General features: G+C 41.7%; 1 protein-coding gene across 7 annotated transcripts in view; it reads left to right on the plus strand.

Moving 5' to 3' along the window:
- KCNIP4 (potassium voltage-gated channel interacting protein 4) overlaps positions 1 to 12,868 on the plus strand; it is a 789,448-nt gene that overhangs the window by 755,265 nt on the left and 21,315 nt on the right. For all 7 annotated transcript variants that reach the window (XM_050948027.1, XM_050948025.1, XM_050948032.1 and 4 more), the window contains one exon: positions 6,792 to 6,861. In XM_050948027.1, the coding sequence (XP_050803984.1) occupies positions 6,792 to 6,861 (70 nt within the window). The remainder of the gene's footprint in view (positions 1 to 6,791; positions 6,862 to 12,868) is intronic.

The following is a 12,868-nucleotide window of genomic DNA, read 5'->3' on the forward strand; positions in this document are numbered from 1 at the left end:
TTATTTCTATCTTTTGGTTCTTTCTTATAGCCTCTCATGTCCTTTATAAAAACATTCTCCTTTCTTCTCATCCTGGATTCTCAGCTGACTATTCAGTGAGACATTTTCTAATCAACATAAAATATTTTGATGAAGTAATAAAATATTGGATTTTTTTTTTCTTTTGCCACATCCTTTTATTTTATTTCAACTGTTTGAGATTTATAGCCCACACAGGACAAGTATGAATAAGAAAGGGACAGCTTTTGCAAATGGTGAAGTTCCATTCCTCCATCATTTCTGTAGTGTCAGATAGTGTGTTGAATGGACTTTCTTACAAGGATAATCAGAACAAAGATCCATGGAGCACAATTCACAGAGCAATATGAACTTTTGTTAAAAATCGTTTGCCCTTTCAATTTAAGTTTCGTTTGGGCTCTTTCACTACTTTATGGAGATTAGTTCTAGTAGCACTCTTCCATATAGTTCTGAATTAATCAAGTAAATCTATTTCTTTCACTTGGCTGAAAAGCAGCTTAATCATCATTTTTGCACTAGTTTTTCTCCTCTATTCTTATCTCTTCTCCTCATAACTTATACTAACACCTAGAGAATTTATAAAGCCCAACAGATTCAAAGAGAACTGGAAAATAATTGACATGCAGTGTCCATATGGTGCTGCAATGTTTCAGTCATGACATTGCAGCTCTGCATCAGTACATGATGATGCTTGCTCACAAATCACACAAACCAATGTCAGAATGTCAGCATGTGTCTATTTGTGACTTTCATAAACTCCATTTAACACTATCACCCTCTCCCACTCTTCCTTTCCTCTCACACCTACCTGGTTGATGAGAGAGAGGGACTGTTCCTCCTCTATCCCCTCCTGTTCCTCACTTCTGCCTTCTGAGAAGAAGGGATTTTTTCCTCCTCACTTTACTACTTTCAACTGCACATTTTCTCTCCAGCTGTTTAGGTGGATGGGAGGGAAAATGGTGCTGCTGGTGAATTTGATCAGCGTTCCCCATCTATTTCAGTGCAAGATAGAGAGTGTGTTCCACCTGAGAGGAGCAACATTCAGATCTGTGGACTCTACAAGTCTCTAAGAGCCATATGTGGCTTATAAGGTCCTAGAATGAGCTTCAGCGAGTATCTCTGGGCTAATGTGTGCTGGAAAGCTGACCACTAACCCTTTATCTGGAATGACAGATCCAGTTTTTGCCTGAACTGTGATATTAGAAGCAAGTTCATTGTTAAACTCTCATCCTATAAGTATCAGATTAAAGATTTTATCCAGCTCCCATTACAGTCATTAGAAAAACATGCATTGCCTTCATTAGGAGTTGGATTGGGCCCTAAGAAACCAATTCTTTTTTTTAATTTGAAGAATCAGAATTAAAAGCATATACACATGTGTCAATGGGGTTTCCCCGCACAGGTTCGAATCCTGTTCGTGACGCCATGTCCCTGCCTGCAGGTATATGGGATCTTGGGGAGCAATTACCACACAGGTGGGGTGCAAAATAAACTTTATTAAGAAAATGCAAAAACAGGGAAAATTTAATAGTGAGGGGTATGGGGTTTGTTAAGGTAGGCAATTGGGGAGGGAGTCCTTTTGGTATAGTATAGGGGGTTTCAATAGTGGGGTACAATACAGTGGGGTACAATACAGTTGGTAACCAACTAACACTGAAGTATAAATGTAACAGGTAGCTAACAATTTCTAGGTAAAGGGTGTGTCACAGCAGCATATAACCAACTAACAGTTATGGGTAAAATGTGTTAAATAACCAACAACTCTAGGTAAAAATGTGTCACAGTGGTGTAAATATAAAATGTGAGGTGTGTGAGAGAGAAAAAGGGTAACCAATGGGGTTTTATGCTAGACTTCAGTAATACAATTGAGGTTTGGCAGCAGTAGGAGCGGGGTGAACACGTGGGGGAAGGGATTAAAAGAGAGAGAGAGAGAGGGAAAGGCAGTGGTAGAGGAATGAGGTTAGGGGATGGGGGAAGAGGAGCACGTGGTGGAGCAGAAACCAAAGATAGAGGCGCTACAGAGGGAGATTTAAACTCAGGGAGACACAGAGAGCAGACAGGCTGCAAGTTTAAACAGCAGAGAGACTGCAACGAGTGACTGGGGAGCTCGGGGGGGGGGATTGGGGCAGTGGGAAGACAAATTCAAATAGTAAAAACCTTATCTATCCCCTAACTTAATCAAACTTATATAAAATGACAAGCAGCTACAGAATACAACCAGGCAATGATTTTCTAAACTTATCTTAACCAACAATTAGGCAACACAACAAATATCACAGAAACTTACAAGCTCTACAATCTTAACAAACTATGACTTATTAAATTAAAAAAAAACAAGACCTATGGTGCACCTTATGCTGTGGGGAGGTTACAGAGGGCAGAGTGGTATGTATCCAGGACCCAGCTCCCAAGGAAGCCAAGGGATGGTGGCTACAGCGGTGGATACAGCTGAAAGCAGAAAGCCCCAAGGCAAAGCCCACAGGAGCAGAGCTTAGCAGTGGCAAAGAGCCCTGGAGTTTAAGAGAGGTTTTAAGACACAGACCAAGGTTTAGCTTGAGTCTGTGTGCTGGGGAAACAGAGCCAGCAGCTAAAATAATAAAATAAAAGTATAGAAAGTTTTACAGAGGGATTCTTACCAGTCCCCAAGGCAGCAGCAAAGGCAGAAGCAGCAGCAACATCAGAAGAGGCAAGGAGGGTTCGGTACAGTCTCAATAATCAGGAGATCTCTCAGGTAGCAATTCGTTCTTCGTGGGGGGTGTTTCAAAAACGGGGGTATGCTCAAAAATAAAACGAGAGCGGAGAAAGGACCCCCCAGAACCCCTGGCTGATCAGACCAGGCAGCAATGCAGGAATCTTTCTGAGGTGTGTTTCAAAAATGTCTGGTTTTAAAGGCAAACTTGGGCAGTTTCCCACCAGTAATCCTGATAGGCTCCCTCTGTCACAGGGGAGGGGGCACAGGGGAAAAACTGAAGGTAAGCCCAGAGACATGCCTGGACATAGTCCTGTGCAATAGGTGACTCAAGAGCACATGAGACTATGACTCATGCCCAGGATCTTAAAACCACAATAGGCCTTGCAGCTCTGGACATTGCCTACCCTACACCAAGCCCAGGTTCAACGAGGTGATAACAGGACTAACCCTTTGAAAAGGGCAGTGGTCCCACTTAGCATGCAGCACAAGTGGCCCTCCCTTTGAGAAGGGCAGTGGCCCTGGTAAACAACTTAACAGCCAGGGAAGGGCGGCCACAGGAGAACAGAAAACAAAATGGAGTCTGGGGAAACAAAATGGAATAGGGGAATAGCTGTAACGGACAACATGTTGCTCCATTATATTTTGGGATTATAGTAAATTAAAGTTTTCAGTGAAAATGAAAACATACACGGGGACAAGACAAAACAAATTAAACATGCACAGCTTCTAAGTAAATGGACATGAACAGGTTCCTGAAACAAAACACGGTAAACAAAATTGTACAAGGGTTAGTGGATAAAGCATGTGAGGAGAGATGGAGAGAGCCATTGTGAGGAGCCCTATCTTAAATTATTCAAGGTACAAAGTCCAACTCAGCCAATCTTATAAAATTGTTTACAAAAGTAAGCAAAAGTTGGAGATAAATAGACTGGTACTAATTGGATTTTTTAGGTTAACAAGAAGTTGAAAGATTCTAGAAATGGGAAGTAATGTCTCTAGTAGAAAAGTGATTTTGGCTTCATTAATTTTATTGGGCTGAAGTTACCACCTTTCTTGACATTGTTTGTGTGGGGGCCACTGAAAGAGCCAGTGGGATGGGTGGACTGGAAGAAGCAAGTTCATCATCATGGCTCCCATTATCCTTATCACTTCTAGGGGCCCCAAGATCCATGATGACCCCACTGGGCCTTTATTATCCTGATCCTGAAAGATGTCCTAACCAGACAAAGCCATAGAGAGGGAAGCTTAATGGCATCAGCACCTCGGCCAGCTCCAGCTAGCTCCTGAACAACATCTAAAATGTGAACCTGAGGTGCCTACTGTTATGCCCTTGTTCATGTGTCATTTTTCCCCCTCTCCTTATTTCTCCTCTTTTCTGTCTTTCTCTTTTTGCCTCCTGGCTAAAAAGAGCCTGTGTTAGTTCGACAAGACAACTCCCCCTTTTACAACACTGCTGTGAGCCTGTGCCCAGAAAGGGCAGCTGCAAGCAATGTCTTAGACAGCATGTCACTGGTAAAAGTTTGCCAGATTTAGGAGTGTCTGATAAGACCATGAAATGTACCTGTAATTTCCTAAGGTTGCAAATAAGAGTGATTGTCAGAGACAGAAGCTGTGTTTTCTATCTCTACTATTCTTTTGTCTCCCCTTTTGTGTGGGTTTATCTTGTTTCCTTTTAAAGGAAACAGGATTTGACTTCAGTGACCACAGCTCAAGACCATTTAAATTAACTTTCTTTTTTTCCTGCAAGGAACAGTTAATACCATCATTAATTCAATTGGAAAAGACTATCAAACAGAGGTTTTCTCCTATAAAAAACTCAGTATAACTAAAGGGAAACAGAATATCGAAAATTGTTCAGATCAAAGGCTTATTTACTTTTTAACTTTCAAATGCTTTAACTTCCTTTTCTATGTGTTTAATAAAAGCTTTAAAATATTTTTAATCATGGTTGTTACAATGGGAATAAGCCAGCAATAATATGGCACAGACACTATTCAGTGTTGTAACAGTAAACAAGGGTCTTCTTAATATTTTATCCCTTGGTGGGCCAAAGACACCCCCTTAACACAAGAGAGATAAATTTATAAGTCTAGAAAAGAGACAACTCCGAGGGCCACATGATCTTTGTCTATAAATATTTTCAAGATAATGGTATTAAAGAAAGAACAGAACTCTCCACGATCTCAGGGAATGGTAGAACAAGGAGAAGTCGCCTTAAGCTAAAGAAAGGAATATTTAGGCTAGACCTTACAGGGAAAGTTTTTAACAAGAACAATTGGCCAGTAGAATGGCTGTGCTGAAGGTGTCCTTACTGCAGATATCCAATAAGACATGAATGGAAATGATGTAGTGAAGAGCTCAGCAAAATTCAGAGGGTCAGGTTAGGTGACCCAAGTGGTCATTACTGGCTCTGCTGCTATACAGTTCCATGAAAGTGGATTGTTTTTCAAACAGTATTTCTTTCAACCAGTGTGTTAATACATTAGTTTGTTAAGTGTCAAAGCAAAGTATCCATTTTAGAGAAAGCATTGACAAATCCTGTTATCTATGGTAATTGACTCATATCACAAAAACCAAGCTGCATGGCAGTTGCTAACTTATAACTGAGCTAACATAAAATATAATTCAGGCAAGTTGTTCCAGGGTACATTTGAATCATCTCCTCTGTGACAGCATTATTTGTAACAGTTAACATGTACAGTTGTATGCTGTCAGGAAATGGCAGTTTTCTTCCTGACACTACTTTCTAGCCTAACCTAAGGACTGATGTAATTGGAGTTGCTAATATTTACTATGCCTCTTGTGTCCTACCAAAAAGACAGCAGATTGCACATTGAATGAAAAGGGCTTACTCTGGATGTCTTTCTCTGTAAACTAAAGAAAAGGGAGAGAATTCAGCATACAGACTCCTATTTGCTATCGCTGAACTCCTATTTGCTATCTAGAACAGACTGTTAGAACTATGAATGCATTCAGTGTTCCCTGTTTTGATTTTTATGAGCCCACATGAAAAATCACATTGTTTATGACCTTCATCTCATCCTCCAATACCTCACATGTCCCCTTTCCTGAGTCTAGGTCCATGAATTCCTAATTTTCCATCACTCCAAATTGTAGGCACACGAATAAATTAAAATTAAATGTACTAATGTCAAAGTTTTTCTTTTCTTTCCTTTCTGTTTAATAAAAATACTTTGTATGGTGCTTTCCATCCAAGGATCTTAAAGATCTTAGCGATGTGGGTCAGTTTTCTCCTCATTTTATAGATGGGGAAACTAAGGCACTGAGAAGTTAAGTGAATTGCCAAGGTCAGCCACTGAGTCACTGGCAGAATGAGGAATTGAACACAGATCTCTCAGATCCAAGTTGCCTACACTAGCCAGTAGATAACACCATCTCCCTTCTATTTCTTCTGTCTCTAAAGATCATTTTTATAAATTCACCATTCTATTTTTCTTTTTCTCCCTTGATATCTTTTTCATCTTGCCTAGTTTGCCTTCCTCCTAATCTGCCTGCCCTTTAGCCTGCCTTCCAATCATCTTGTTTCTCTCTCTAACTAACTTGGTCCACACACAAGGAATAATGGGACAGGAGGATCTTCGGGGTTTGATTTTCTTCTTCTGTGCTGGGTTCTTGTGAGTTCAATGTCAACATCCTTTACCCTTGAGGTGGAGTCTGAAGGGAATACTACCTCAGTACTGTGTAGCTGGCTTCCATTCAGCATGAGTGCTGTCTACAGCTGTGAGGTAGCCTATGGCCAAAGGCTACACTGACAGTTCCATAGAGGAAGGACTGCAGCGGAGCTTAGTGCTGCTTGTGTCAGTCACCCAGCTCCGTGAAGATACTGATGTTTAGGTGTGGCATAGAAGAGGAAGTTCATTAAAAAGTGCTTTAAAGTGATAAATTATTAATATTTGTTTTAAAATGCAAGAATCGGATTTTGTGTTTTTGGTATTTTAATATCTCAGATTTACCTATATCAGCTTTATCACTTGGTTGTATGATCTCATGAACAACTGATTTGTTTGCACTGCAGTAAATGGACAGTTTACTCATATGTCTTGTCTGTGACTTTCCTTAGGAGTGTCCCAGTGGGATTGTTAATGAAGAGACCTTCAAAGAGATTTATTCTCAGTTCTTTCCACAGGGAGGTGAGTACTCTGCAGACATAATTAGCATTGCTAGTATTTACAGAGAACAGTGCTTGTGAATTTCTAAATTGGATTATCAGTCCATTGTTCATATTAATAAACTGGTAGTATAAAGTTCTGTAGAGAATTGTAAGTATCTTAATGGATAGACGTGTTCACAGCATGTATGACAGTAATTAAAAAGAGGAGGTATTTACAAGGTGTCACGATATAGTATCTGAGTATCTTTGAAAATCAGGATTCTCTCAGCAGCTCATCTCCTTGTAAGCTTTAATATAGCTATGTCTTTGCCTCTCTCCCTCCCCCAGTAGGAATTTGTGTTGGAGGTAGTTTAAATGGGCCAAATTCAAATCTAGTGTAAGTGGGATTTCTTTCCCTACTCCAGGTCTTTTTTCATCCTCTTTATTCAGTGAAGTGGTTTTCTGTGATGTTCAGTAATTTCTCAGTCTTCCCTACATTTCAGTGAAATGAAAGTACATAATCACTTACGACTGTTTCCTTCTTGAACCTCAGATTTTCCTTCAGTGTTTATTCTCCCCCCACACCTTTTCCTTACTCTGTTCCCTCCCCACTTCTTTTCTGTTCAGTTGTCCCTGTTCATCTCTTCCTATAACACTGGAGAGTGGAAGGTTTCCATGGAGCTAATTGGCAAAGGCTGTGCTTTTCATTTTTATGTAAAACCTTACTTAGTAGCAACAAAAACTCCCAATTAGTTTTATTTTAAATAAAAAGCTAGAAGGTACAGGGGTAGTAACCATTGTGGTTTACCACTGTTGAAACCCACAACAACCAGGAACATTCAAAAGGAAAAACAAAACATTTAAGAAGAGTAGAACTGCTATCTATCTGTCTAGTTTTTTATACCAATCAGTATAAAACTGTAGTATCAGTTATAAGTTACCATGGTTTGTAAAAAGCAACTTTTCCCACTGTAATCCACCATGCTTTAGCAAGTTAAAGCAGCAGAAGAAAGAAGAAGAAAAAAAACTATGAACTTCCTACCTTCCACATTTTCACCAATAGGCATTCTCCAATCTAGACCAGCATAACAGAACTCACCCATTTTTACTCTTGCTTCATATAATGTTGGTAAAATACATGAAACAAATGTCACAGCTATAGAGGCTTGTTACTGGAAAGCACTGTGCATTCTCAGTTCCAAATGATTTTAAGAACAAGGAGTAAAATCCTGACCCCACTGAAGTCAGTGGCAAAGCTCTCACCCATAGCATGTAGGCTTTCCTGAATTGAGAAACTTCTTTTCTACATATTTCTCAAAGGGGCTCCACACATACTAATATCATCTTGATATTTGTCCATATTAAGAGGTATCAGATCCAGTGAATTCATTCATCAATAATAGGAGGTGTTATGGAGAGCTAATAATGTGTTAATCCTTCTGAATAAGATGCTTGCAGAGGTTTTTATAAAAGTTCATCAGAATGTTATGATTGTAACTCCACTTTCCACCTCTCATATCTCTGCTCATAATTCTCCTTGAACCAGGAGGAATATAAATTACATTAATTAAAAAAAAATTCAAACATGTAAACAGCTATCACCATAAATTTAGTATATGGTCTGTTGGGATTGTGAGAGAAGGTAGCATATGAGGCCTGCTTTTTCTTTTGGTTAGACCAGTTTTACATCAGTGTAATTCTATTGACTCCTATGGAATTATTTATGGTTTTCACTAATGTCAATAAGCTCAGAATCTGTCCCTTAATGTTTCTGTTTTCTTAGGGCTTGGCTACACTGGAGAGTTGCAGCGCTGGTGGTGGGTTTACAGCGCTGCAACTTAGTAACTGTCCACACCTGCAAGGCACATCCAGTGCTGCAACTCCCTGGCTGCAGTGCTGGCTGTACACCTGGTCTGCTTGGGGTGTAACGATTGCAGCGCTGGTGATGCAGCACTGCTCATCTAGTGTGGCCACCAAAAGCGCTGTTATTGGCCTCCAGGGTATTAGGAGGTATCCCAGAATGCCTGCTCACAACAAACCAAAAGAATGGCTGAACTCCGAGCTCCCTATCTAAAAAACAAACACAGCTGCTGTTTGCTCCAGTGAGTGAGTGGAGACAGGCAGGGGAATTGCTTTGGAAGGTTCCCAGCTGTTTGCTTGAAGAGAGAAGTCACACAGCAGAGGGGGAGGGGGAGTCCGTGTTGAGCAGCTGCTTATGTGGTCTGAAGGCTATTTAGGAGTGCATAATTTGCATTTAGTGAATAAGAGAAGGGTGGGGGAAGGGGTCAAAACTTTTAAAATGATTGAAGGTAGGCACTGTGTGTCTTCCAGTCCTTAGAACTTGCAAGGCAGAATAATGTCAGCTCCAAAAATCCACTCTCTCTGTCTCCCCCACGCTCCCTGTCACACTCCACCCCACCCCCGTTTTGAAAAGCACGTTGCAACCACTTGAACGCTGGGATAGCTGCCCACAATGCACCACTCCCAACAGCACTGCAAATGCTGCAAATGTGGCCACACTGCAGCGCTGGTAGCTGTCAGTGTGGCCACACTGCAGCGCTTTCCCTACACAGCTGTACGAAGACAGCTGTAACTCCCAGCGCTGTACAGCTGTAAGTGTAGCCATACCCTTAGAGTACTTAACATTGAACAAACGTATGAATGAGACCACAAGATTCTTTGAGGACATTGTTAATAGTGGCTCAGCTATAAATCGCACCCACATACACAGTTTCCTTAAACTCACTGTTCCCAGTTCTAATGTGCTTGATTGTATTCTTCATTAGAGCTACTGTATTGTTAACGTGTAAAATTCAAGAAATCCTTATGAAGTATATAGGAAGGATAGTGATTGATATGTCGGTCATAACTGGGAATATAGGTTCCTATTTCAGTGCATGGTAGGTGGAATTTTTAAAAGTGGCCTAACTCTGTTCCCATTAAAGCCAGTGATAAAACTGGCATTGATTTCAATGGGAGCCAAGTTAGCCCAATACAGAGTTGCTTTTTAAAATCCCATACAGAAACTTCACTCATTTACAAAAGTCAGGCCAGTTATGTAGCCAAATTTTCATTGCAAGAAGCACATACTAAAGAATGTCATTTTGCTTCCCTTTACACTCACATTTTGCATATTCAGAAGACTCAATGTCCAATTATTATTTTAAAAAGTAGTTTGGTATTAAAAAAGTGAACTATTCGTCTGTGACTGTCTACTGAAACGTTATTCTTCTAGTCAGAGATAAAATATTTATGCACTGCCAGAAGAGCAAGTACAATACAAATTCATATCTCCCTTTCAGTTTTTGTTGTGAAAGAATATTTTCATTCTATTTAAATTATATCAGTATACAAAGAAAAAAATAGTGATTTGATAGTGCAATCCTTACTCGGGCAGAAAACCACACAGTGATTTGCTTGGGTAAGGATTATAATATTCAGCTGTGTTAGGAATTTCCAGTAGTTTAGAATAAAGACTTTGATCCTACACAGAAAGCCACAAGGGCAGATGGCTGCGTGGAGCTTCATTGGGCTCTGTGCAGGTGCATGGGTTGACCTGTGCAGTTCTCGGTGTGGGACTGACACTAAAGTCAGGTCTTTGCTCCTTGGGTATTCAAGATGCCTTGTTAGTGCAATAATTTACAGACACCATGCATTCGTTTAAACCGATCCAGATTATCAGATGTAAACTCTTAAACAAAGGGCAAGATCGGGTGCTGAGCTCATTTGAAAATCTTGCCAAAACAGTCTATGTATTTAGCAGGGCCGGCTCTAGCAATTTCGCCGCCCCAAGCACGGTGGCACGCCGCGGGGGGGCGCTCTGCTGCTCGCCGGTCCCGTGGCTCCGGTGGAGCTGCCGCAGGCATTTCTGCGGATGGTCAGCTAGTCCCGCGGCTCCGGTGGACCTGCGGGACCAGCGGACCATCCACAGCCACGCCTGCGGCAGCTTCACCGGAGCCGCCTGCCGCCCTCCCAGCAACTGGCAGAGCACCCCCTGCGGCGTGCCACCCCAAGAACGTGCTTGGCGTGCTGTAGCCTGGAGCCTGGAGCCAGCCCTGGTATTTAGAGTCAGAGAGGTTAAGGCAAGAAGAGGCCACCAGGTTATCTAGTCTGATTTCCTGCATATCACAGGCCACCAACACCACCCAGCACCAACACACTGAACCTAACAACCAAAATTAGACCAAGTGTTAATGCTCACAGGAGACTGAACTGTTATGTGCCACAGGCAGAGCATGGGAGGGACTGAGGTGCATCAACACCAGAGGTCCCTGCAGTGGCAGGGAATTGATTGAGTGAGCTATACCTCGATGATCCCAGCAAGTGACCTGCATCCCACGCTGCAGGGGGGGGGGTTAGGTTCCAGAGAATTTTTTTTTCACCAGACAAAAAACTGTACACATCTATATATTATATAGATACACACAGTATACACATCTATATATTATATAGATATACACACAGTATACATTTTAAACAGTTTAATGCTGTTCACAGCTATGATGATTGTGAAGCTTGTTGAGGTGCTGAAGTTAAAGGGTAAAAGAGGGAGGGATATTTCCCAGGGACTGCCTTGCTGCTAAATGATGAACTAGCACTTGGCTGAGCCTTCAAGGGTTAACACATTGTTATTAATGTAGCCTCTCACACAAGGCAGCACGAACACTAGGGAGGGGAGACAGTAGAGCAGACAGAGACAGACACACACCTTGTGTGTGGGAGTGAGAGAGAGATGCACACTGCCCCTTTAAGTAAGCTGACCCACTCTGAAGTGCATTGTTTTTTTAAGTGGATCAGGAAGTTGAGACAGCAACTGCTGCCCCAGGCTCTCTATGTCTTTCTCCTTACATGTCACCTCCCTCCTCTATATGGAGAAGGGTTAAGCGGGGTGCAGGAGCAGGGGGGAGGGGGACACCCTGACATTACCTCCCTGCACAGCAAGCAAGAATCTCTGGGAGCTGCTCCATGGCAGAGGGCAGAAGCAGCACATGGCAGTGTGGGGAGGGTCAGCTGAACTGCTGGCAATTTGTAGCCTGCAATTGATAGCCTGCTGGGCGGCTGCAGCACAGGGAACTTAGGAGAGTGGGGGAGCTGATAAGGGGGCTGCCGGTCCACCCTGGTTACAAAACCCCACCAGCTAGCTGCAGCGGGCTGCTCTTCCTACAAGCAGTGGCAAAGCAGGCAGCTGCCAAATGATGTTAGAAGGGAGCATTACACAACTTTAAACAAGCATGTTCCCTAATTGATCAGCAACGTAACAAGGAAATGAGGTTAACTGGGATGACTTTAAGTGTAGATTAGCTAACTAGAAAGAAACAGGTGTGGTATACACCTAGAATCATGATTCCTGTACTGTATGTAACTATGTGCATCAGCAGCTCATATAGTGTAAACAATACAAAAAATGAGACAACTTCTTGTTGGATCTGCCCATTCCATTTGAGGAAGCCAACTGTGGTGTAGCATTTCCTCTGTGTGGTAATCAAGCGACTTCCACCAGCCCTCAGGACATTAGTTTCACATGTTACCAGGCAAGTCATTTCATTAAAATGCAGGAGAAGTGGGAAGGAGAGGTAGAAAGGGGACAAGAGAGTGATTTGGGTTCTGAATAACAAATGGATAATGAAGAACTACAGTAAAATGAACATGTTTTATAAGGCAAAAATAGCTTTCAGAAAAGCTTTTTACATTATAAAAGCACCCAGTTAAGGTAGCTGCATTAAATTCTGTAGCATGTAAGAAAACCATTGCAGTATCTGTGAAGGAAACGGGCACACTGCCTCCCAGCATTCAATGTTCAATTCAACTGATGTGTTTACATACCACCAAAAATATAACTTAGGACTTGATCCCTAACCTTTCTGGTCACAAATAACAGTGGACTCACTGGGCCATTATTAACTTGTTTACCCTTGATGTTCAGTGGGATGCTAGTGGGTGCATAGTATCTACCACTTCTGTTTGTCTTCAATAAAACATATGTTTAAGATGCTTGAAGGTACATGATATGAATCTCAAACAAATTATGACTTTATATCTGTGCCTGC

The sequence above is a fragment of the Gopherus flavomarginatus genome, chromosome 3 (assembly GCF_025201925.1).
Source record: "Gopherus flavomarginatus isolate rGopFla2 chromosome 3, rGopFla2.mat.asm, whole genome shotgun sequence".
Taxonomy (NCBI): Eukaryota; Metazoa; Chordata; order Testudines; family Testudinidae; genus Gopherus; species Gopherus flavomarginatus.